The 27,110-nt window shown below is 34.5% G+C and overlaps 1 protein-coding gene across 5 annotated transcripts in view; it reads right to left on the minus strand.

The window, feature by feature from the left end:
• Positions 1 to 2,082: 2,082 nt before the first annotated feature.
• LOC125681484 (sister chromatid cohesion protein PDS5 homolog B-like) overlaps positions 2,083 to 27,110 on the minus strand; it is a 43,862-nt gene continuing 18,834 nt past the window's right edge. For 3 of the 5 annotated variants that reach the window (XM_048921614.2, XM_048921613.2, XM_048921615.2), the window contains 18 exons: positions 24,602 to 24,817; positions 24,301 to 24,391; positions 18,493 to 18,562; positions 18,280 to 18,403; positions 18,006 to 18,161; positions 17,796 to 17,864; positions 16,415 to 16,551; positions 16,203 to 16,326; positions 13,043 to 13,247; positions 12,769 to 12,883; positions 10,041 to 10,173; positions 8,798 to 8,920; positions 8,652 to 8,708; positions 6,800 to 6,945; positions 5,451 to 5,981; positions 5,125 to 5,244; positions 4,874 to 5,011; positions 2,083 to 2,774 (listed from right to left, as the gene is read on the minus strand). In XM_048921614.2, coding sequence (XP_048777571.2) covers positions 2,666 to 2,774; positions 4,874 to 5,011; positions 5,125 to 5,244; positions 5,451 to 5,981; positions 6,800 to 6,945; positions 8,652 to 8,708; positions 8,798 to 8,920; positions 10,041 to 10,173; positions 12,769 to 12,883; positions 13,043 to 13,247; positions 16,203 to 16,326; positions 16,415 to 16,551; positions 17,796 to 17,864; positions 18,006 to 18,161; positions 18,280 to 18,403; positions 18,493 to 18,562; positions 24,301 to 24,391; positions 24,602 to 24,817 — 2,664 coding nt within the window. In that variant the 3' untranslated portion in view covers positions 2,083 to 2,665. Of the gene's footprint in view, positions 2,775 to 4,873; positions 5,012 to 5,124; positions 5,245 to 5,450; positions 5,982 to 6,799; positions 6,946 to 7,076; positions 7,180 to 8,651; positions 8,709 to 8,797; positions 8,921 to 10,040; positions 10,174 to 12,768; positions 12,884 to 13,042; positions 13,248 to 16,202; positions 16,327 to 16,414; positions 16,552 to 17,795; positions 17,865 to 18,005; positions 18,162 to 18,279; positions 18,404 to 18,492; positions 18,563 to 24,300; positions 24,392 to 24,601; positions 24,818 to 27,110 lie in introns of those variants that run through there. The other 2 variants (XM_048921617.2, XM_048921618.2) reach the window with 2 other exon arrangements.

A 27,110-nucleotide genomic window follows, 5' to 3' on the forward strand; every position in this document is an offset into this window, starting at 1 on the left:
TACCATCTTATATTCATGATGACAAATGAATTTTAAATGATATCTTCAAATAATAAAAGATATATCTTCAATTATTTGATCCTGTGGGGATCCGGATTAGAATAGGTCCTCAGTACCCCGTTGCTTGTCGTAAGAGGCGACTAAATGGGGCGGTCCTTCGGATGAGACCGCAAAAACCGAGGTACCGTGTCACAGCAGGTGTGGCACGATAAAGATCCCTCCCTGCTCAAAGGCCATAAGCACCGAGCATAGGCCTAAATTTTGCAGCCTTTCACCGACAGTGGTGACGTCTCCATATGAGTGAAATATTCTCGAGAGGGACGTTAAACAATATTCAATCAATCAATCATTTGAGTTTGTTTTAATTTGGCGCTCCATAACCCTGAACCTCAAAAGAAAGAGTCAGTGAGAACGGTGGACAGTGAATGTAATGATACTCAAACAAGCGATACACTGCGTTTGTTGTGAAATTGCTCTTCTAAAATTAATTGTATGTTGTTCACTAAGCATGTTTATAAAAATATGATTGCTTTCTTTCTGTATGTTCTTATTTCAATTCACCACTCCCTTTAGTAAGGCCGTCAAATGTTCGTAAACGGGTGATTTCAAAGCTGAATGATCGAAATTCATTTGCAAGGAATCGTCCATCTTCGCTAGCCAAGAGAGTACGATCCGATCCGCTTTCATCTCAGGTGAGCTAAAAATCATCCTATAGAGTGCAAGTCTCATGATATAGAGTTCTGGCCTAAACAATCACTTACTTTTTAATGTTAGAGACATTGACCTTGTTCAGAACTAAATAGAATACATATCCCTGCTTACAAGGGACCCTTTGAGCTAATGCATCCGTATTACAAAGTCGTGGCAAGCACCAACACTTCTAACTTTAGTAGACTATGAATCTCGACATTGGTTTAAGATCACTACATATGTAATTATCAAGCAACGTTTGTGCCCAATAGGGATTTTAATGCCTCTTTTATACCATGCAAAATACAATGGACGGACAGAAGATGGAAAATATTCCTTTCTACATGTACCACCTTAACCTTATACACAGGGGATCACTTTATTTTGTTTGCTATTTGCTCAGTAGATTTAGTAGAGAATACTTAATTTTTTCCAACATGATCCATATATATAATAACCCCATCCTTGGGCCCAATTTTTTTTTACCCATGTACCAGACTTAACAATTTTAGTCCAGGCTTTGAACCGATTACAGCTTCACACTCAGTATCTATCTGTATTATATGCCGAGTATGGAAAAGATGGTTTGAATTTTTTTTAATGCATTTTCATCATATGGTTCATTTAGTACTCCACGAGGTCCATCTTCGCAAGCCAAGTGTCCGATTCGCTTACTCTCATCTAGATGAGAGTAAGCTAATCGGACACTTGGCTTGCAAAGATGAACGAGGTCATGAATTTCCAAATTTGTAGAGGCCTCCACGCTCAATATAACGATGAACCAAGAGTTTCCTAGATGTTCAGTAGTAGAAAATAAAATTCATATTTATATGATCCATGTAGCTTTACCCTGGAGTCTGAAACCAGGGGCAATGATTTTCACAATTTTTATGAGGGCCTCCATATAATCATATACCAAGTTTGTTTCCATCATACATTTCCACTGTACCATCCATCTACAGCTTAGTGAAAACAAAAAACCATGGGACCAAGAATTACAAATTTCTGGTAGAAGCCTTTATATTCATTGTAACCATGCACCCAATTTTTTATGCGAGATATCCAGAAGTATTGAACTATTTTTCCGAGGTTACAGCTCTAACCCACAGGCCTTGGATGGATCATAAAATTCATCCCCACAAATGTTAATCAGCAATTATGGTGAAGATTGGTCATGTAGTCTCCAATATTCAAAAGTTATGAGGATGGATACAAATAACGATAGGCCACCCGAATCTCAGGTGAACTAAAAACACAATAGAATGTAAATACATTATATATATATATATATATATATATATGTGAAAAATTATTTTGTGCATCATTGTAGACCATGGCCAGCGATTGTTTGATAGAGGATAGACTTTGTGAGTAACAACAGAGAAACGTCTCCAATGTACTTCAAGATTTTATTCATAGTGCTGTAAATGCAAGTATAAATTGACATAAAACAGTATTTCCACACATGATCTATGTATCTTATGAATTTAAAATACAAACTATCACAAATAAATAACAAAAATATTCTTGGGATAAAATGACAGTATTACATGACATTGTACATTCTGTACCATTGAGAACATTTAGATTTTCTAGGTTTCCCATTAGACAAAAACTTTCACTATTTTATCCCATTTTAATTCATAACTGTTCCTACTGACTTTTGATAGTGGACAGAACCATCTTCCTGGGTAAAATCTTATGTAAGGATATGTTTCCAGATCATGGTCAGGTTTCGTTAACACATCACTCCAATCACGGATGAGCTAAGGAATACCCGACTTCAGCCATGCTTAACACATGCTGTTGAACAATTACTCATGCTTAGCACATGCTGTAGAACAATTACTCGTGCTCCTGACGGTGAACCCTCTCACACCTGGATTTGATGTTCCTGATACAACCACAGAAGATTCATAAAGGTAAAAACAAGAGCTGCCATTTATTAACTATGAGTTCTTTAAGACACAGTTTGTCATTTCCTTCTCCCCCGACCTCTCCTTGATGCTGAAGTCGCTCGTGGTGATTCTCTCTCCTGGCTGTCTCCATCTGAGGTTCCATTGGCCAGTGTTTTGGCCCTTCTTCTGTAATCAAGCAAAGACTATTTGTATTAAGGAAAGATGTGTATACATATAAAGAAATAAAAACCCAACATTAATAACAACAAACCAAATACATGTACAGTATGTCCACTAACATTAATGACAACAAACCAAATACATGTTCAGTATGTCCACTAACATTAATGACAACAAACCAAATACATGTACAGTATGTCCGCTAACATTAATAACAACAAACCAAATACATGTACAGTATGTCCACTATTAACATTAATGACAACAAACCAAATACATGTACAGTATGTCCACTAACATTAATGACAACAAACCAAATACATGTACAGTATGTCCGCTAACATTAATAACAACAAACCAAATACATGTACAGTATGTCCACTAACATTAATGACAACAAACCAAATACATGTACAGTATGTCCGCTAACATTAATAACAACAAACCAAATACATGTACAGTATGTCCACTATTAACATTAATGACAACAAACCAAATACATGTTCAGTATGTCCACTATTAACATTAATGACAACAAACCAAATACATGTTCAGTATGTCCACTAACATTAATGACAACAAACCGAATACATGTACAGTATGTCCGCTAACATTAATGACAACAAACCAAATACATGTTCAGTATGTTTGTAACGACTCCTAATCCATTGGAAATGAATTCAAAGGGCCCATGAACCTGATGATCACACAAATTTATGTAGTCCTGTATGTAAATGGTATACGTGTGCTTCTTTAAAAATCTGCCTGTTGTTGATGCAACAAGTTCATCTTTCAAAGTGACATTAAACATTGAATTTGTGTCTCGCATGAAACTTCTAATACTAGAATACCTCAATCAGAGTTGTGTGCTCAAAGTCAGGTTCATAATTCAGTTTATAGTGAAACTTACATTCTTGTTTGTCAAATATTATCACAATTTTGTTAATTACGTCTTCATGTGAAACACAGTATGCAAAAATACAGAAATTAAAGTAGTAATAACAAGTAAGTTTCAAGAATATTCAGATAGTGATTGAAAAAAAAGGTCATTGAAGTGTGCAGACTTGTATTTATAGGATGACCGTCATTGAAGTTTGTTCATATAAGCAACAATGTGGTTAGGGTTGCCTTTCCCTTTAAGGTTTGTAGCATGTGGTTTGTTGAATATTATTGACCCAAGAAACTGCACGGATCATGTGCCGAATGAAGCACTGCGTGATCTCAGAATTGTCTACCGATTTTCATTGGGACATATTATCATTATGATTTTTGTTAATATATATAGCAGTAAATTGTGTTATGTTGTCCTAACTGTACATGTGTTGAATTTGTAGTTTTTTAAAATGATAAATCAAGGAAATGAAATTGCTGATAAAATTGTTACAAGAAGTAGTGGATCAATGTTTTTTTGTTTTTTTTTTAAATCAGAGACCTTGACCTAACTATACATGCGTAGCTGCAATTGATGCCAAAACGCCTGGGCACACACATAATTTTCCAGTAATATCATGGTTGGTGATTTTCATCTAGTGTCTATCTCTCTCTCTCTCTCTCTCTCTCTATATATATATATAATTGTATAGATCGATAGATAGATAGATAGATCTAATCTATCTATCTATAATTGTACATATATTCAGCAGTATTAACTTATCATTTATACTTCTGATATATCTCAAGTACTTATGGTCGGGAACAAACAAACAAAATTTCAGTGATATTTTTCACCCAAGTTTGCCTCAGATATTTAAATTTGTTTACTATCGTTGACGTCATTTAGTCTTTGTAGTTATCAAAATATATATGCGGTTTCAAATTAAAATTGTGTTCTTTCAAATTGCTAGAACCCAGAGCTTCTGGGGACGAAATGAGTCTTTGCCCTGGACCCATTGAAGGCTTATCATCAAAGAGAACATAAGGGAAAAAAAGTTACATAAAAAATGTTGACGGACAGACAGGGTTCCTGCATTTCATGCGGGGCCCTAATTAGCCCCATGGTTTTTGTGAAGAAGTCAAAAATGTTAAAAGTTTACAGATGGACACCAGACAAAAGTTCAGGTGAGCTAATAAATAAATGATTCTGAACATAACAGAAGTGCTCTTACACATTGCGATTGGTTGCTTTAGTGCTGAACTGCTCAATTTTAAGCTGTTTGGTTGCTGTTCCTTTCCTGCCTTTTACTGGGGTTTTATTTCCTTCAGATTCAGATTCTGAATGTAGTTTACTTCTTGTTAATGTTTTCCTACGAAAATTGCAAAACAAAATTAGAAAACAGAAAATGTGTTGAAAAAACCCACAAGATTTGGTCAGCAATGACTTCATAAATACATGAAATTGTTTTTAATAGTGGATTACCTAGATGCGGCGGGTGATGAGGTTGGTTTTTTACGAGGTGAACTTTTTACAAGTGATGACTCCATACTGACCGGTGATGAAGGTTCACTTTCGGAGCTGTCTTGTTTACGTGGTGCTGCCCTGGACATAAAATTAGAATCCAACTTAACAAAATACAACTGATTTTGTTGTTGAAAATGATACCTAGAACTAATTCTTACCTACTTCACACAAATATTTTTTAATTGAATTATATAACCCATAAAACAGAGATCCAGATAAATCTGACAAAATGAACAATTCTCAACAGGTCCTTTTCCCCTGACCTTCATCTCTATGAAACATACCTTGTGTTGCGAGTTTTTTTAGCTGGAGATGATTCTGATGATGATGCTGGTGCAGACCTCTTCCGTGATTTCCCTGAACTAACAACTTTGGGACTGTTTTTAGCTGGAGATTCAGTATTGGAAGTCTTTTTTGAAGCACCATTAATCTGTTTCACTTTTGTCACATTATCACTATTTCGTACCCTCCTTGGGGAAGAATTAGTCGAAGATGAGTTTGAATTAGTCTGCTTAGGATGTCTTCCTTGACGTTTTGGAACGCATTCAGTTTGTTCTTGTTCAGAATTTTCCTCTATATCCGAGGAGCTAAACTGAGCATTGAGATCATGAGATTCTGCAGAAGAATCCCAGTCTGAATCCAGCTTTTTTTGGTCATTTGTGTTTTCTTTCTTTGCACCTTTTCTGCCCCGCTTCTTTGCAACACCTGAGGATTGGTTGTCTTCCTGAGAATCTATATTTTCCTTTTTGGAACGGGGTCTTCTTGTTTTCTCTTTGGGACTCTTCACATGAGATTCCATGTCAACATCATGTTCACTGAGGAATATCATTACACTTGATCATACTCTATTACAGTATACACATATATAAGGTGCGAAATCCAGAGATCGATGTTGGATAAAAATCTAAATTCAAATAGTTAAGGGGGGGGGGGGGGGGGGGGGGGGGGGGGTGGGTGGGTGGGTGGGGGGGATTGGGTTAAATGTCCCATATGTTTTTGTCATCTGACATTGATTACACTTTAGCGGTAAAATAAAAAATACTAGTGACTGTTAAAAACCACATAATAATATTACATTTTAAGGAACATTTACATGTAATAGTTTCACACTTTCATTTGTGAATAAACAGTAGAAAAGATATACAGAGTGTTATTCATACTCTCATGTTTTTACTTGGTAATCATTCATCATCTTTAGTTTTAAGGGGGGTGGGAGGGGTCTTGGTGAAAACTATGTGAATTTAGTTTTTTGTCAAACATCGAACTTTTGATCTTGCCCTAATATTATTGATATAAAAGGGTATTGCAATAGCTGAAATCATAATTATAACATTTTGTTGAGTATTCATTGTTAGACCAGAGCTTCCAAAAAATCAAGTGTATTACTAAATGGTTGGTAATTTATCTTTCATAGTCTTTAGTATGCGAAACATCTACTTAATCCTCAAAATTTTGATCTCCACTTATATTCAATAATGGCTATTTCTACTAGTCAGTTTTATATTTAATCTAAAACCATGTTATAATCATTAAACCAATTTATTTAAAATTAGCCAAGTAGTTTATATTGAGAAGTTGTTCAAATGTTTATGCACAAGGCACTAAGCATGAGCAACTCGTAAAATAAGTCTACCTTTGATCTTTCTTGACTTTCTTGGTCCTTGTTGGCTTGGGGATTTTTTCCCGTGGAGTATAAGGAAGAGGGTTTACAACTGGTCCTGGACAAGCTACAATTTCTGGTTCACTTGGTGCCAATATGGAATCATGAACACCTTTCCTCTACAAACACAGATTAAAACATTAGTAATTACTCTGCATATTTTTCAAATCTTATAAAGTGCAAAGGTAGCACTTTCCAACAATTATTCCATTTTTCATTCAAACACACCATGTTATTCTTATTTATATACCAACAATGCGTTTGTAAGACACTGCCCATAGTTTAGACCTCCTCCATCAGCCACAAGGCTCCCGAATTGAGCACAGCAGACAGTAAAGAGTACCAAGAAACCTCTACGACATAAAATTTCAATTGATTTTTGTTTAGAGCCTTAAAGTCTACCTACAGATCTACAACATAAATCTCACACAATTTCATTGAAAAACAAAAAAGTTAGACCGACTCCAAATTTAGTGTACTAAAATCAAATGCATGAGCATGCATGTTCAGACAAAATGACATTCGTTGTGCACACCCACAGATTCAATACTACATGTATCATCCTAAATAAAGTTTTATCTTAATGCCTTGTGTAATTTCCAAGCACACTCCCAGATAAAACAAGAGGCCCATGGGCCACATCACTCACCTGAGTCACCTTGGCTCATATTTAAAGATTTTTCCTATATATTTGCATGTAAAACTTTGATCCCTATTGTGGCCCCAACCTACTCCCAGGGGCCATGATTTTTTCAAAAATTGAATCTGGACTATGTCAGGAAGCTTTCATGTGAATGTAAACTTTTTTGGCCCAGTGATTTTTCAGAAGATTTTTAATGATATTCCCATTATATTTGTATGTAAAACTTTGATCCACTATTGTCGCCTAATCTTACCCCCGGAGACCATGATTTTAATAAACTTAAATCTGCACTATGTTATGAAGCTTTCATGTAAATTTCAACTTTCTGGCCCAGTAGTTTTTTGAGAAGAAGATTTTTAAAGATTTTCCCTATATATTGCTATGTAAAACTTTGATCCCCCTTGTGGCCCCATCCTCCCCCCGGGGGCCATGATTTTTACAAACTTGAATCTGCACTATGTTAAGAAGCTTTCAGGTAAATTTCCACTTTCTTGGCCCAGTAGTTTTGAGAAGATTTTAAAAGACTTTCCCTATTGTGGCCCCATCCTATCTCCAGGGGTTATGATTTCTGCACTATGTCAGGAAGCTTTCATATAAACTGCAACTTTTCTGGCTCAGTGGTTCTTGAGAAGATTTTCCTTATATACTTGTATGTAAACTTTTGATCCCCTATTGTGGCCCCATCCTACCCCCGGGGGCAATGATTTGAACAAACTTGAAACTGCACTATGTCAGGAAGCTTTCATGTAAATTTCAGCTCTTCTGGCAGTGGTTCTTGAGAAAAAGATTTTTAAATGACCCCACCCTATTTTTGTGATTATCTCCCCTTTGAAGGGGGCATGGCCCATCATTTGAACAAACTTGAAAACCCTTCACCCAAGGATGCTTTTGGCCAAGTTTGGTTGTAATTGGCCCAGTGGTTCTGGAGAAGAAGTTGAAAATGTAAAAAGTTTAAAGATAGATAGACAGACGATGGACAATAGGCGATCAGAAAAGCTCACTTGAGCTAAAAAAAATGCCTGAGAAAAATAAGAATAACGATACAAAAAAAATGTTGAAGGAACGTAAATATGCCATTTCTCTAGGAAGTTGAGTCCCATGTCATTTTGGTGATGATTAGCTGATTAATAGCTCATGTTATTGTCTTACTCTAAACCCAGTAAATAGTTGTTTTGAACTGACCTTGATTCCTTCCGTAACTAGTTCTTTGGGTACATACATTTTGGTATTCATATATCCCTGAAAAATAGAATATACACACTTGCATGCCTGATGAACACATAAAAAGACATTCAGACTGATAAGGTTAAGTTAATGGTGGCACAAACCTTTGCTTGCTTGACAAAACATTTGGTAGGAAGGACTGGCTCTAGATTGGAGTCTGTTAGAGTAATGTTTGTGGCTTTGCTCACCAGCAAACCTAATGCCATATCACACACTGCATATAGTTTCTGGAAAGACAAGTGTTATCATGATAAAAAAATCTCAATCCATGAAGCATTAGAAATAAAGTCAAAATAAACAAGAGGTACTGTGAGCAATGCTCACTAAGAATACCCCCCGCTTACTCCAATCTCCCAAAAGATGTTGTTAATAGGTATAAATTACCTCTTTCCTGAGTGTAAAAATATGGTATGCTTTTGTAGAAGAAAATGGAAGATATAGTCCGAACACAAATCCATGGCATAAACCTATAATTTTGACCTTGAGATTAAAGGTCAAGGTCATAAAGAGGTCATGAATGTACATGACACATAGTCTCATGGTGATACACCCATGTCTTATGGTATGACTATGTCAAAACCCTATAATCAATTTTAACCTTGACGTCAAAGTTCAAGGTCATATAGAGGTCATGAAGGTACCCAACACATCGTCTCATGGTGATACACTCATGTGTCAAATATGGTATGCCTATGTCAAAGAACAAAGAAGTCATGGCCCTGACACGAATCCATAGTAAAAAAACCCTTTAATTTTGACCTTGAGGTCAAGGTCATATAGAGGTCATGAAGGTACTCGACACATCGTCTCATGGTGATCCACCTGTGTGCCAAATATGGTATGCCTAAGTCAAAGAACAAAGAAGTTATGGCCCGGACACAAATCTGCACAGACAGACGGACATATTCCTATATACCCCCTGAACTTCGTTCGGGGGGTATAATAAATACATTTTAAAACCTTCTCTAAAGTTATAATCATATATCAACATCTATTACTAAAAGAACAATAAATAACTTTATTGGCATCAAAAAGTTTAACATACACAAATAAAGATACATGCGTGTGGAGTTTCCAGAAACATAGTGGTTTAAAAGATCATATACAATTTTTGACTTTTCATTACTACACATACATTTGATCAATGAAGATTTTATAAATTGGTTCCCTTTGGGCAGTTTTTGCAGTTTTATGGTTTGGGGTACTACATATTAATCAATGTCAGTGGATACGTAATAAATCTGGAGAAAAGATATCTAGAGTGTGTATCAAATATTCTAGCACTTCATAGCAGAAAGATGAGAATACGCAGCCTCACTTTAGTTATTTACCATGTTAGTTACTTACCATGTTAGTTACTTCATCTTCTGGATCTTGAGCATCCTTACACTGTTTAATGTTCTCCAACATTTTTCTAAAGAAGGAGTAATTGCAGTCTTCACTTTTACTGATGAGGGGCTCAATGATGAACCACAGGCACCTGCAGTATAAACAATGTACACTAAACTAGACTGCAAGCAATCAACAATAATTTAACTAGTTTCAACGGAAAAAGAACAAGAGACCCAGTCGCCAATGTTCACCAGAGCCACCTTGCTCACAGGGTTGGCAAAAAAGTGGTCAATATGAGTATTGACCGCGCCAGTAGTCAATACTGGTTAAAACCGCTCAATACTGGTTGAATGACTATTTTCAACAACCTGTAATTTTTCCAAACACGAATGAAAATTAGGAAATTGTTGGGAGTCAAATTCTTTGCAATATGCACATCTTTAAAGAGACACTACAGCTCATTTTCCACATTTTAATAAAGTGCTTTTAAAAACATGTATTAATAAAATGATAAAAATCATATCGATACTGACAATTTTGAACAATTTGAATGCATCAATTTGCTCTAAACTGCACTTTGAAAATCATCCGGAATTCAAAGGTTTCTTCATGCTGACTCGGACTTTTGAATGGTTATTTACATCATGTGGTTTTGAATGACAGCGAAGGTGTTGTGTAAGAAATTATTTAAATTCCCCTTCAAAGGGGTCCACACTCACCTTTCAAGTATAAAATTATTCCCTGCTCATTATAATAAGTAAATAATTATATAAATCATTATTTCAACAGAAACCCTCCCATGTTCCTATTGACCGATGTTTTTACAACTAGTTAACACGTGTCGTGTTCAGATAAAAATAACACTTTTAAAGCAGTGTCCCAGTGGCAGATTTAGGGGGGGGTGGGGGTGGGGGTGCAGGATTCCCCTCCCCTTTTTCGCCACAAATTGTGAGGGAAACTCCAAATTTTGCACCCAGAATGGCCCATTACTTTGGTTGATATTGAACTTTCACATCCCCCTTCGGAAATCCTAGATCCGCCACTGAGTTACAATCGTTTCTCCTAGCTCTTTGTTTTCCAACGGTCATACTGATCCCAAGGTCAATTTTATTTCACGTACGAGTTTTATTTCATTTTATTTTTACCTCTTTTCTCACAGAATCTTTCAAAATTCTGGATCTATCCACCACACTTTCTCTCACTGAACGACATGCTGCACTGTTTACGGTCTATTCGCATGTGTCTGAAGACCGAAGGAGGAGACTCGATATTTTTTGTATAGGTCATCAAAAAGTATTAATTTTTATGTTAAAACAAGAATTTTTAACTTTAGATAAGTGTTATTTTCGCAAAGTTCATACATTCAACAATGCAACAAAAAATGAGAAAGCCCTGAGAAAATTGTCATTTCATGATTTTTGCGCATAATGAGCTGTAGTGTCTCTTTAAGTTGTTTTACCAAAGCCTTAGCTTGAAAACTGACTAGTGGACAAACCATGTTGTCACTGTAATATTTACTCCAAACGGATTAAGTTCAACCTGTAATTTCTCAAAAATTAAAGAAAATCAAAATTCTTGCCATATGAACATCTTTAATACCCATACAAACACTCTGTAAAACAAGAAGGTCCTCACTTGAAAATTTTGGGAGGAGTTAGATGGACAAATCATGTACCATGTAATATTTCCTCAAAAGGGACTAAGTTCAACAACCAATTTAAAAAAAAAAAAAAAATTTTAAAAAAACAATGTGTTAAAAAATTGCAGAAAATCAATCCTTGCCACATGTACATCCTCAGTATCTGCATATAAACAGCAAAATAAGATGGTCCTCACTTGAAAAATGTAGGAGAAGTTCGACAGAAAAATCATGCAAGAAAATCAAAATCCTGGATTTATAGTCAGTACTTGCCTATGGGCAAGCAGCTGTATAAAAAAAAAAAAAAAAAAAAAACAACCCTCAAAATAGACACCTGCACTACATGATGATGCTTGCATATCATTTCCACAAATTGTATCCTTGTTCCTAAGCAATTCTTAAAAGACTTTTCCATATATATTCTTTAGTAAAACTCTGAACCCCATATTATGGCCCTTACCTGGCCTTTAGGTTCATGGTCTGAATAAACTTGAATCCTTATTGTAAATACAAGGAAGCATTCATACAAGTCTTGACTTTTCTGGTTTAGCAGTTCTTGAGAAGATTCTTTAAGATCTCTACATGTTCATCATGCTTTGTGTGGGACTTACACTTTGATATTCTTTAGGATCTCTACATGTTCATCATGCTTTGTGTGGGACTTACTCTTTGATATTCTTTAGGATCTCTACATGATCATCATGCTTTGTGTGGGACTTACTCTTTGATATTCTTTAGGATCTCTACATGATCATCATGCTTTGTGTGGGACTTACTCTTTGATATTCTTTAGGATCTCTACATGATCATCATGTTTTGTGTGGGACTTACACTTTGATATTTTTTAGGATCTCTACATGTTCATCATGCTTTGTGTGGGACTTACTTTGATATTCTTTAGGATCTCTACATGTTCATCATGCTTTGTGTGGGACTTACTCTTTGATATTCTTTAGGATCTCTACATGATCATCATGCTTTGTGTGGGACTTACACTTTGATATTAATTAGGATCTCTACATGATCATCATGCTTTGTGTGGGACTTACACTTTGATATTCTTTAGAATCTCTACATGATCATCATGCTTCGTGTAGGACTTACTCTTTGATATTCTTTAGGATCTCTACATGTTCATGAGACTGGAGATCTGGATCATGTGCCAGGAGATGAATTGCAAAGGGTATGGAATATTCAGGCATAAATTGGAACACTCGGACTGAAAAGGAAAATAAAGCTATTATTGTTGATAAATAGAAATTCTAACCTCCTTGAATTCATCACATACATTGTTAAATCCTCATTCCTAGTAATGGAGTGGATACTAAAGTTTGATGGATTTTGAATGTCTCTTAAAATGCCAGTAAATAGAACATACCTCCGGTTGACAGATTCTGTTTGATGTAATCCCTCCTCTTTGATATGTTTGTTTGGAGGAAGTTTTTGATTTGTGATTTCCTTTCTTTCAGTGGATCATTAGCAGCAAGGCTGAATATACTCATGTATTCCAGAGGAAGTCTAAGCATAATCAACCCCTTGTTCAACTTCAGGGCAAAGTTCAGTCTTACATGGTAACAACTATCCTGTAAAAAAGTTACCAAAATTTATAAAATACATGTATGGTGTGCATGAAAAGCATTCAGCAATTTATGTTCATTTAATAGTGGTCATTACATAAAGCAATCAGTATTTCATAAATAATCATTTAATAGGGGTCATTATATACAAAAGGTCCAGGGGCCACAATGCTCAACTGCAGCACATGAGGAAGCTCGCAGATCAACTAGAGCTAACAAATACCAATAAATTTACCTTGCTGGTTACCAATAAATTTCATAAGGGCTATTCCAGCAAAAAACGTATGGGGGGGAGGGACGGCAGCCGATATTTTTTTGGATGGGTGGGGGTGATTTGGGAAAATATATTTGTATGGGTGGTTGTCTCCCAGGTTAAATAAAAAACATGGGTGCCTGTGAATTATGATAAAAATGAAAACGCATCACGTTACGTTTCTTTTATTACAAAAGAAGAAGAAAAGCGGAGCCATTCTACATTAACTTAAGTACGGAAAAAAGATTGATAAATGGGCAGATAACTCAATGTTACCGTAAACCTTTCCCCTCCAAGGCGTTACCCAACCTATTGTACCTGTCCTAAACGACCACCTGTCTAACGCAACCAACGATCATGAGTTTTACAACCTTTTCGTGTAATTTCACCTTTACGAAACGACTGTCCATTTTTTCGATTACAACGCGATTCCTACTTTCGATTTCAGTCGAGCATGACTATTCTGGGAATTATCGCTCCTAACACTTTCGTTTTAAAATACACAAGTAATAGATCGGAGGTGATCTTCTTTAATCGGTACTCTGAATCAATTATTATACCCAAGCTATCAATTGGTTAACGTGTAATTAACATGCAGCGTCGTGTGAGGTTAATTACCAAAACCCGAGTTGTTGTTTATTTAACAAAATCAAGGATCAGGGAATCACGACCGTTGTTTCCGAAGGTGTGAATTTCGACAGACTTTGAGATGTGCGGGGTAATTCGGATATGAAATCTCCCACCTGTTATATCATTACGTTTAACAGAGTGGAAAATTTGCCTGATTGCGATATAAATCGGGTAAATATTATGCTTGGGACTGAAATTTTAAATGGAATATTCGCGAGTTTCCTGTAGGCCTACGAGAGATTGTAGGGGGAAAAGTCAAAGGAAAAACGTCACAATCTATATGCATACACTTTGTAATTTAGGGAAATATCTATGTCTTGCACTTAAGTTGCGAGAAAACCTAACTCGTTGAAAAGTTCTCCGTTGCTTGCTTGAATTTGTACACCACTATACAATGCCATTTTAAGTATACATATTGTAACTGATGTAATAAGACACTTGTCTTTTAAAAGCAATAAAGAGAGTAACAATATATGTGAATTTAAATTTAAAGTGATATAATATATTCATATTTTATTTAGTTTTATATCATTAAAAAAACAACTTCTTGTTATTTCAACAATTAACAAGCAAAGCACCCAGATCATGACATGAGTAAAAAGGACATGCACATCTAGTCCAGAAATGATATGACAATATCCCACATCATTAGTGAAACTGTTCGTTTATAATAAGCAAACAGAGCTTAGGTTTCTACAACTCGCATGTTTCCAGAGTATACAAAATCAATTGCATTTATTCTTTCGTTTTATATGCTGAGATCATCCTTTTTTTCTCCCTACCAAAATTGCATTGGAAACCAAAATATGTAATTTTTTCTGCAATGATTGCTACTTTTGTCTCCCGATGAAACAACAAAGAAAGACATTTTATTGTTTATATTTTTTGCATTTTTAAAAATATAAACTAGAATTAAGTTCTAAAATATCATATGGTTGATCCATTTGTTACGTTAAATGAAAGTATTGAATTGTATGGGTGGTGGTGGCAGGGGAGAATTTAATTGTATGGGTGGTGGTAGCAGAGGAAAATTTAATTGTATGGGTGGCTGTCTTAAAAATAAAGTGCCTTCCCTCCCCCCCATATTTTTTTTGCTGGAATAGCCCTAAGATATTTCCTACATGTTCCTACAAAAACCTTGGAACTTAGAAGATGATAAGTTTATTCCAATTTTGGGCCTCGAGGGCATAACAGCAACACGAAGAAAGAAATTTCAGAAAAGATTACAACATTAACTTCAAACTACATGTGGATGTAGCATATGGGGGAAACAAGTAGGCCTACATACATATATGATTTGCAAATCAGGTTTATACCAATATATGAATAATAAACTAGAAGGATTTTGGCAGTTTTAAAGCATCACCTCTTTTTCTGAAAGTTTTAACTAAATATTCACTCAATTTGACAATTACTGGTTTGTCTTCATTAATCATCAACCAAGTAAATTCGTCCTTATTTGTGAAATAAATCAAGTTTTCGTTGAGCTTGTATATATATCATGAAAAAACACATTTCTCTCTTCAACATAGAATGGACAATCAGTGAGGAAATGAAATTCATCTTCTATACAAGTTAGGTTGCATAATTCACATATTTTTGTTTCTATCTAGAGGAATCTTCTGTCCAGTATTGCTTTTTACAAATTCATATCTTCCTCTTTCAATTCATAGGTCATGTGCACTAATTCGGAATCTACACAGAGTTTTTCTTAATTCTTATTTTGTGGCCCTGCCCTAGCCCAGGGGGTCATAACGTGAACAACTTTAAATTAAACTACAGCAAGATGTTGCATATTTCATTAGATGTTTCAATGTCAAATGGCAAATGGAACCCTTGTTGTTCTTAACCCATTTCCTATGCGATTCAACTGCAGTCAGATTTTAAGTAGCCTAAGCGATACAACTACATTTTGGGTCATGCCATTTACCCAGATGTATGAAACATTTAACTGAATAAGATGAGGAAACAAACATTGCTAATGTGCAAATAATCGTGAAACTATATACTGATTTATGAAAAATAATTGCCAACCAAGATGCAGCAACATTGCCTACACAAAGTTTGAAAGGACTTACATTCATTAGCAGAGCTAAAGCTTGAAATTGTTCCCTTGTAATCAAATCTCCATAACATTTGTATTCTGCTAACTTCAACATACAGCATCCTGCCTGAAGCCTAAGTCTAGCCAACTCCGGTTTGCTGCAATATCAAAACATTCACATTAAACAAGCTCCTTCACAACAGTACATTTCATGGACAATATTTAGTAAGTAGTCATTTTCTTTACTTGATCATGCCCTTCTCCATGAGGTCTCCTTCATGAATGATGACTGTGTAGAGAAGTCGCAATGTCGATGTCCCCGAGTTGTTAGCATTGTTCTGTAAACCTTCTAACCACCTCACCAGCATCTTCATAGCCTGCAGCTGTAATACAACAAACACTTCCTCACTGTAGAACACTTCTCTGTGGGAATCCAACTGAAAACATCTCATAGTGGAAAACTTGCAACAATACCTAGGGGCTGTTCCCGAATTAAATGTGTGTTGGGTAGCAGATTTTTACTACCCCCAACACAAACATGATCAAAAATAAAGTGCATGGCAGTATGTTTCTTCACATTTAACAAATACTATATAACTGCAAGCAATAAAATCACTTCTTTGCAATAGTGAATGTCAGACATGAGACAGATGTAAAATGTAACTTGCTCAGATTCAATGTTTTGATCTCAAACTGGACCAAATTGACTGCACATACTAAATACATACAGTATCATATATACACCTTTTACTTTTTATAATCCGTAATTAGGAACAATAAAATTAACTACTAGTCAAAAGGGAGAAACCATCTTTAAATTTCCAAACCAAAACTATCCATTGTTTACTTTGTTACCATTTTTGTCCACCTGAAACCTTGTTTTTACAATTGCTTTCCTTCTCAAATTGTCTGCATTTGTTCTCCCAATGAACATTAATGTGTAAGCTGATTGTTAGAGAGTGATTATGATGTAATCACTCTTGATACAAACCATGCACAGGTTTGGGTTTTGTTTTTGTTTTTAAATATTTGCACACTGTAACTGCCCATCAAAATATAAATTGAATTATATCAATCATGCACATAAGAGAGAAAAATGCTGTCCACTCCCTCAAACAAATTCTTAGTCCTAAAACTACAGCTGTCTTATTAGGCCAAAACTGCCACTGTGGTACCACTCTACAAATGATGTCCTGATGTGAGCTAACACGAATCTACACTACATGATGAATCTTTCATATCAGTTTGACAAAGGTTACCATTGAGGCTCTTAAAAAAGATTTCACAAATTTTTTTCTTATATACTCCTCTGTAAAACTCTAAAATCCCTATTTTAACCCTGCTCATGGAAGTTGCAGTTTGAAGACATCTGAATCAATATTACACAAAGATGCTTACAGTTGACCTTAGGTATTGGCTACATGCAACAATACGTAAAATATCCAGTGGAGGAATTGGGTGGTTTTCTGTCACCTGTCATTACTAAATCGCGAGTGAAACTGTAAAATTTTTAAGAATACTCAATCAAGTTACATGATTTAGACAATAGTACAGCAGTTCTGTGTTGTCTTGTTTCACTGTCTCTGTAAATAACTCAAGATACATGTACATGATAGTGTAGACTTACTTTAGCCATGGTTTCCTCTGTGACATGATGTTCGGAGTACCAGCTTTCTGTTGTATCAGGACCTGACGTCTACAAATTGAAACATCAACATCAGGGACACTTATTTCTGGTAATACATGTACATAAAATTTCAATGAAATTGTCTTCCTTTAACAAATATAAAATCTTAACAATATAGAAAAGTGTGATCATTTTATGAAAACAACATACCCTGTCCATCATAAGAAGGTCTTTGACGATGGTTTTAGAGACGATAGACTTGGTGTCTGCTGCGAATTGTACAGGGCACAGTTTGGCTACATGTCCTAATGCTACTATGGAGGTGATAAAATTTGCTGACTCGGGTGTAAGAGATTTCTTGATATGCTGAAAATAATTATTGAAAATAAAGTTTTAATTTTTTCGTAAAGTTAATTTCCTGGATATCACAGATTTGTTTATATCTGTATATTTTGTTTTCAAAGACCTGGTAATACAAAAATACCTCAAATACTTGACTGAGAATAGCTTCCTTCTTCTGGCAAACAATTGAAATACACTTGATGGCATGTTTGCTTTGTTTAGGGTTGCCAAGTTTTGCAGATCTTTGAAGTATCGGTAAAAGAACTCTGTTGAATTAAAAGTTTTGTTTAAAAATCTAACAATTTCTGCAAAAGATAGTGTATAATTTGTTCACATTTTAAAAAAGAATACTTGCGTGTAAATGTTTGGGTGTTCCGACTGCAAACGTTTCCCAACATTGATGAAAATCTGGATAGTAAGATCCGCTAAAAAGAAAAATTGTCAATGAATACCGAGTGTATTGACCAATGCAAATTCTTCAGAAACGAGACTCCGATAGAGGACTTCCGGTAATGGCCCAGAGTGTGGTACACGTTTAGGTGCTCCGTAGTTCAGGCAAGTGTCTACGTGTCTTTGATTAATGTTAGGCGACAATTGATGTGATATAGACTATAAGTATATATTGTTGCCAGTGTTAGACATGTATTTGGACACGTGCTGGTATGTATATGCAATATTTAGTAGTTCGTAAAACTGGTGGACATTGAGTGAGTAGTATTCAGATATTTCTCCTATTGCATTCGTCGGATGATTAGCAGTCTTTCTGTAGCCACCGTACATATGAACTATGGCTTCTCAAAATACCAGATCAAATAAGTCTGCAAATACCAGCAGAACGAAATCGGTGAATACAAGTATAAATGAACAAGAAAAACAATCCGGCAATAGCGATGTCTTACAGAATATACAGGCGGATCTAAAATCCCTCAAAGAAAATGTTGGTAAGACAGTAAACATTGATGATATTAAAAACATTGTTGGGTCAATTGTCAGAGAAGTTATGTCTGACCATAAGAAAGAGATGGAAATACTTATCGAGGAAAAGCACAAAGTTCTTATGGACATTATAGATTCACAAAGGTCCGAGATCGAGGGTTTAAATGACCAAATACATGTGATGTCTGTGGAAAATGATGAACAAAAGAAGTTAGCTAGATCAGCGATGAGTAAGGCCAACTGGAATGAACAATATTCTAGGAAAAATAATGTGAAAATTCACGGAGTGAAAGAATTACCCGGGGAAAACGTCAAAGAATTGGTACAAAACATCATTCAAGAAAATGCAGGTGTGGAAATACCAGACGACGATATTATAGCAATTCACAGAATTCCTGGCAGAAAAGGTTATCAACGACCGATTCTTATGAAACTTACTAAGAATTCTTTAAAATTGATAATCATGAAACATCGATCAACAGTGAAAAAACCCACCCAGAATGGAATTCGTCTCTGTGACGATGTGACTCAACTTAATGGGCAACTGATTAATACGTTGTTGGAAAACGAAAATGTCAAATCAGCTTGGTATTTCAACGGCCGTGTGTATGGACAAATTGGAGAAAAGCGAGTGTTGTTCGACATCTTTGACGAAATCGAGGAAAAAATAGCAAACGTGAAACGATGAGCTTCCTTTCCGGGAATACTATTTCCGATCATATATACGAGGCTGTTCTGGAACTTATGCCCCTTCTATGATCTTCCGGTTTATATTGGACAAAACAAATAACCAAGTAGGACACTTGCCTGTATTTAAAAAAAAAAAAGAGTAACAAGAACTAGTTGTCATTACATATATATTTTTTAATGCTTTATTTCTTTCATATGCTTTCGTTTCTCTCTTTCTTAGCTTTCTTTACTATCGTCTCCCTCATTTTCAGTCTGTATACATGCGTGCAGGGAATCGTTTATTTTAATACGGTTCAGCTTCCAGCAGGTCTCGACACCTTGTTTTCAATAATTGATGGGAATTAAAATATTATCTGTAAATTGTCAAGGTCTAGGCGATATCGCAAAGCGAAGAGATATTTTTAACTATTTAAGAAGTCTAAACTATAATATATATTGTCTTCAAGACACCCATTTTTACAATGAAATAGTGAATGATGTGAGAAATATGTGGGGATACCAATGCTACTTTAGTTCCTTTACTTCGAATTCAAGAGGGGTAGCAATACTTTTTAATAACAATTTTGATTTTAAAGTATGTTTGGAAAAGGGTGATAAAGATGGAAATTATCACATACTGAAGGTATGTATAGAGGGTCATGTGGTTGTTTTATGTACAGTATATGGTCCAAATACTGATTCACCAAATTTTTATGAAAATATTCAACAGTCCATTGAAGAAATGAACTGTAGCAATATCATATGGTGTGGAGATTTCAATTTAGTATTAAATCCACAACTAGATTGCTATAAATAACCCAAAGGCTAGAGAAAAAGTACTAGAAATTATGGAAGGATATAACTATATGGATCCTTTTAGACAACTCCATGAATCGCTTCGCAGGTACACATGGAGAAAGAAAAACCCATTTAAACAAAGTAGATTGGACTTTTTTATCATGTCCGAGTCATTGCTACCTTGTCTTAATACATGTACAGTTGAACCAAGTTACAGGTCTGATCATTCTATGATAACACTGAATTTAACTTTCAATGATTTTAAAAAGGGAAGAGGCTTATGGAAATTCAACAATTCTTTACTTGGTGATAAGGAATATCTAGATTGTATCAGAGAGGTTATTTTGAATTTGAAAAAACAATATGCAGTTCCTGTTTATGATTTTAATAATCTTGATACAGTGTCAGATGAAGATGTATGTTTCACAATTAACGATCAGTTATTCCTAGAAACTTTACTTATGGAAATAAGAGGAAAAAGCATTTCTTACTCTGCATATATAAAAAATAAACAAGTGAAAGAAGAAAAAAAATTAATAGAAGAAATTAAGGTTTTAGAACAAAATAGTTCTGAACACAATATAGAGGAACTAAATGAAAAACAACAAAACCTGGAAAAACTCAGAAACCATAGACTTCAAGGAATATATGTAAGAAGCAGAGCAAAATGGACAGAAGAAGGAGAAAAACCAACACATTATTTTTGTAGTTTAGAATCAAGAAATTTTACTAGTAAGATAATTCCCAAACTTATAAAAGATAGTGGGGAGATAATTCAAGACCAGTTTGAAATATTGGATGAAACAAAGCAATTTTATGACAATTTATATTCAATACCTAACCAGGAAATAAACATAGTTGACTTAAATTCGGAATTAAAGTATGAGGATATTCCCAAGTTATCCAGAGAGGAATCTATGCTTTTAGAAGGTAAAATTACATTGAAGGAGGCTTCTACAACACTAAGTAAAATGAAAGCAAATAAATCACCAGGCTCTGATGGGTTCTCAGCTGAGTTTTTTAAGGTTTTTTGGAAATACCTTGGTACATTTGTTGTAAGGTCTATCAACTATGCATATGAAAATGGCACTCTGTCAATAACACAGAGACATGGAATTATTACACTTTTACCTAAAGGAGACAAACCAAGACACTATCTTAAAAACTGGCGTCCAATTACACTTCTGAACACTATATATAAAATAGCTTCTGGTACCATTGCAAATAGATTAAAGATTTACTTGGATAAACTTATCAATCCTGATCAAACTGGCTTCATTTCTAATAGGTATATAGGAGAAAATACTCGACTAATTTATGATATTATGCAGTATACTGAAGAAGAAGAAATCCCAGGTCTTTTACTACTTATTGACTTTGAGAAAGCCTTTGATACCCTCTCATGGAATTTTATACAAAAGACCTTAACTTACTTTAAGTTTGGACCTGATATTCATGAATGGGTGAAATTATTCTATCATAACATTATATCTACTATTAACCAAGGTGGCAATCTCTCGGCATCTTTCAACATTCAAAGAGGATGTAGACAAGGTGATCCTTTATCACCTTATATTTTTCTTCTTTGCGCAGAAATTTTAGCTATACAAATAAGAGAAAATAAAAGTATTAAAGGTATAACTATAAATAACAATGAAAAGAAAATTTCACAACTAGCCGATGATACATCAATTATACTTGATGGTAGCAAGGAATCTCTTCTAGAAACAATAAAAGTATTGCGACACTTCTCTGAAATGTCAGGACTAAAAGTTAATTTTTCAAAAACCAATACAGTATGGATTGGATCAAAAAAATATAGTCAGGATACCCTTTCTAAAGACTTTCATCTGAATTGGGGGACTTGTAAGTTTACTCTACTTGGAATTAATTTTGATGTAGAATTACAGAACATGTCAAAACTAAATTATCAGCCAAAGCTAAGCAGAATAAAATCAATCTTAAATCAATGGGAGAAAAGACATTTGACACCAATAGGAAAAATTACTGTTATCAAAACTCTGGTCTTGCCTCTATTAAATCATATTTTTATGGCAATTCCAAATCCTGATGACAGCTATTGTAAAGAATTAGATAAACTATTCTTTTCTTTCTTGTGGAGCCATTCTCAACATAGAATTAAAAAAGAGGTAATCGTAAAGCAATATGAGGATGGTGGGTTAAAAATGATCAATGTAAAGGCTTTTATAGCCTCTTTAAAATTGTTTTGGATGAGACAACTCCTTTTTTCAGATAGGGGTTTACATAATTTTATACCAAATTTAGATCTTAATAAAGTTACTACATGTGGAATAGAATACATAAAAAACATTAAGACATCGCTGAAAAACAAATTTTGGGTTGATGTATTTGATTCTTGGATTGAGCTACAGCTTAAACAAAATCCATTTACAGTAACAGTAGATACTCCAATATTTTACAATTCTAACTTTCTTGTGGGTGGGAAAGCATTTCTTAATAAATCCATGTTTCTCAATAATATTAAATACCTTAATGACCTTATTGATGAAGAGGGTTTGTTCCTGACTTATGAATCTTTCTGTAACATTTATCCAAAAGTAAAAATCAATTTTTTAGAATATATGAGTGTCATAAATGCTATTAAAGCATGGATGAAAAAAGTCAAGTTTGATAAAAAATTAATTAAATTAACAAACCCTCTGATTATGTCGAATATATACACTCTTCTACGATGCAAAAAATCAAGACAATTTTATACTCTTCTCAATCAAAACTGCACAGAACCTACTGGTAAAAGAAAGTGGAATGAAATATTTGAATTAAATGACACAGAATGGAAAATGATCTTCAGACTGCCCTTTAAAGTTACAAGTAATTGTAAACTGCAGTGGTTTCAATACAGAATTCTGAACAAAATTTTAGCTTCAAACTCATACTTATTCAAAATCAAAATTAGAGATGATAAGAATTGTACATTCTGTCAGATAGAAGAAGAAGCAATTGAACATTTGTTTTGGGAATGTGATAGTGTTCAGCATTTCTTAAGAGAATTTGAAGTTTGTTTTGAACATAAGACCAATCTTCAAATATCAATAACAAAAAATAATTTTATTTTTGGATTTTTTGGATGAAAAGAAAACTATACAAAATAATCTTGTTCTTTGGCTGAAATATTATATCTATACTATGAGGTGTAAAGGGAAGACACTGAATGTAAATGTTGCGATATCGCTAATGAACACATTTTATGAAACTCAAAGACATATTGCATATAAAAATGGTGAAAAAGATTTGTTTGACACCTGCTGGAACCGCTGGAATCAATTATTTCATTGAGTGTTTGTTTGCTGTTGTTGTTTATTTTTTTGTTTTTTTTGTTTGAAAATTATCTTTTTTATAAATTTCAATATATATGTACCCTTTTAAAATATATTAAATAATGACTGAATTCATCTCTCTCTCTCTCTCTCTCTCTCTCTCTCTCTCTCTCTCTCTCTCAGAAAATAATATATACATATACCTTTGATAGTTCTTCTAAACATTTTGTACAAGTTTCTTTGCAGAATGTATGTATATATATATACTGTGTGTATGTTTAAAAAAAAAATAAATATATATAAAAAAAAAAAAAAAAAATTCTTCAGAAACACTAGTGTTGATGATCAGAAGACGTGTGTGAAGAGTAATGATCAAATAGATGTATCATGGCTGATCTTATGATCAAAGCAAATATAACAATCTACATGTTTTTCCTGTCCAACATATCTGGAAAACTCACCCACAGCTTCATCATCATGTTTTAGAAAAGACAACAGAAGTTCAAAAGTCTCTTCTGTCTTGAAGTAATGTGGATAAACACTGGATAATGCCTGAAATATTCAATTTCAAAAATTTCATTTTAATATCGAAACTCTGGAAATATTCCATTAAAGATTCATTTTAATGTCAAGCAATGTGCAGCATTTCTAAAACTCTGGTAAAATATGTAAACAATGAATGAAATTTCTGAACATTAACGAGACAAAGACTGGGACTAATATTTTGTCACCTATTAAACATATCTGTTGTGGTTGACTTACCACAAGAAGTCGAACTCCCTTTTCTGCAGCTGCATCAATACCATCTGTGATGATACCGAGTCCTCGCACAGTCTCATCCACATGTTTAACCAACATCTCAATGGCAGCAGCGTCGAACATGACAGGAGCTATCCGCTCCATTAGAGATTTGATGGTGTTGTAGAACAAATTGTGCTGCCCTGGGCCAGGTCCCCCTAGTTTCTTCAGTATCTCTTTCTGTTTAAAAATTCAAATTACATGTAAATTTTAATACAGTGGCACCTCTGCTATTATGTTTCTCATTTTTTTTCAATAAAGAAATGAGACACTGAGGACATCGTAATAAAGGTTGCCAGTGGTGATGGTGAATATTTCTTTATTCTGTTTCCTTAGTTTAAAGACTGGCACTTGAATTTATTTACAGCAAATCTTAAAATGTCCATATTTTTTTTCATCCTCTTCTTTTTCTTACTAGCATATCATGCATATATCTTAATCAACTTTGGTAATCATCTGTTTCCATCATTTTCTTTAACTTTCGCTTCCTTACATAATGTGTTCATAAAAATTTCACCAAAGAACTTGCTCATACTCAACATTTGTACATCAAATGGTAAACAAAACATCACTTATATTGATTACTCTTTTTTAAAGCTTTGTTTTTAATTTTAAAATAACACTGTTCAATATGAAATTGTAGTGTTTATTAAATAATAGGATCCGCGCCTAGTACTACATTATTATATATTCATGTGATGACACAGTGGCCGGAAAACACGTGTGAGATGCTATGTAAATGCAGGATGTTGTGTGCTGGTGCTTGTAAATAAACTGTTTTTAATTTGCGATCTGTGTGCCTTGAATTATTTACCTGCAGGGAAACCCCACTGATCACACAAGTTTACCCAAAATATGATGTTTGTTTCTGGTGTCTACAACGAGTTTATTCAAGCTGTGATAACATGGCTACAGTTTACGTTTTGTCTTAATTATTTCTGATATCCAAGCTGTCAAATTTTAATGAGATTAATAAGTAAACACTATTTCATTGTTTAGCAATGGCTTTGATACGAGGTATTCATCAGTACTGATCCTCTATCCAGCATGATCAATCAATTTTGTGTATTTTATATAGGTTTGTTACGAAATTAATGGTTTTGTCCTTTTAAATTCAAACATAATACATGGTCTAATGTAATAAACCATAAACTCAAAAATGAGGTCCCATTGTATATAGTACATGTATTGTGCAAAAAATCCAGATGTTTTACGTTACTTTTAAAAATTGCTGATTGTTAAAAATAAAAACCCGGTAATTATCTTATTCATCTGTGAACATTATGAATATTGGGAGAGATTTCCAGGTATTAAACAGAGATTTCAGAAATGGACAACAGAGTGTGTCTCCTTACTTTATATGACAGCAGAATCAAATCAAGACAGAAACCAATATCTACCACGTACAGTGTCTGATAATCTGAAGAGATTTTGTGAAGGGAAGTCAAGATTTGGTGTCTAGGATCTGGGTGGAAGAAAGTTTTGGGCGTTATCGACAGTAAATGGGCTGTACAAATTGCTGCTTCTTCTCAGTGGTCATCATAGCAATCAAAAGTGATTATGTGCAGAGAGGGTCACCTTTAGTGTTTTAATGGACTATCAATAGGAGCAATTACTTTAAATCCGTGCCCCAGAAGGTGCCACTGATGACCGAAAACCAAAAACATAAATGAGAGGTCTGGTGCATCCACACATCAAAATGATGATTAGAACAATGTGATTTTTACAGATGAAAGCAGTTTTCAGTTTTACAGGTGTACTAGAAAAAGGTGAGCAAAGTTTGAACATTGTCAGAAAATGATGTAGAATTTTTCACCTGCTATAACATTGTGGAATAAGTAAGTTGGGTTTGATGCCACTTGTTTCTCTGAATGGAAATCTATCTGCTATAAAACATTGTGAAATTTTGGAGGAGGGACAGTTGCATTCCAATATTGACATACTATCTGCTGTACATGCTGTAACAGGACAATACAAGACCCCGCATAGCAGTGTACTTTCAGGATTGGTTCACACAGAATCACGACTTATCATGGAATGGCCTGACACCTCACTGGACTTAAATCCGACAAAAAAAAACCCCCCAAATCGTGTGGCAGGTCTGCAAAGATTGCAAGGAGAAAAATCGCCAGGCAACATTACAGACTGGAAAGCCACAGGCAATAAAGTCTGGGTCTGAATTAAAGTTACACAGACAATTAAAGTTACAAAGACAATTAAAGTTACACAGACAATCGTGTAGGCAGTATGCATTGGTGAATAACTGAATGTATAATAACTAAACACAGGGGTCTGACTGACCATCGACTTCAAGTATATTAAACTTATAACTCTTCTAAACACCTTATCCATGCTTTTTTTGTTGTTGTAATTTACAATACATAATACAAGCAAGAAATATCAATTCAAAATGAAATCCAGATTTTTTCCCACAAAAGCATACATGTACTATAACATGACCAAAACCTTTAAC

This window comes from Ostrea edulis, chromosome 2, assembly GCF_947568905.1.
Source record: "Ostrea edulis chromosome 2, xbOstEdul1.1, whole genome shotgun sequence".
Lineage (NCBI taxonomy): Eukaryota > Metazoa > Mollusca > Bivalvia > Ostreida > Ostreidae > Ostrea > Ostrea edulis.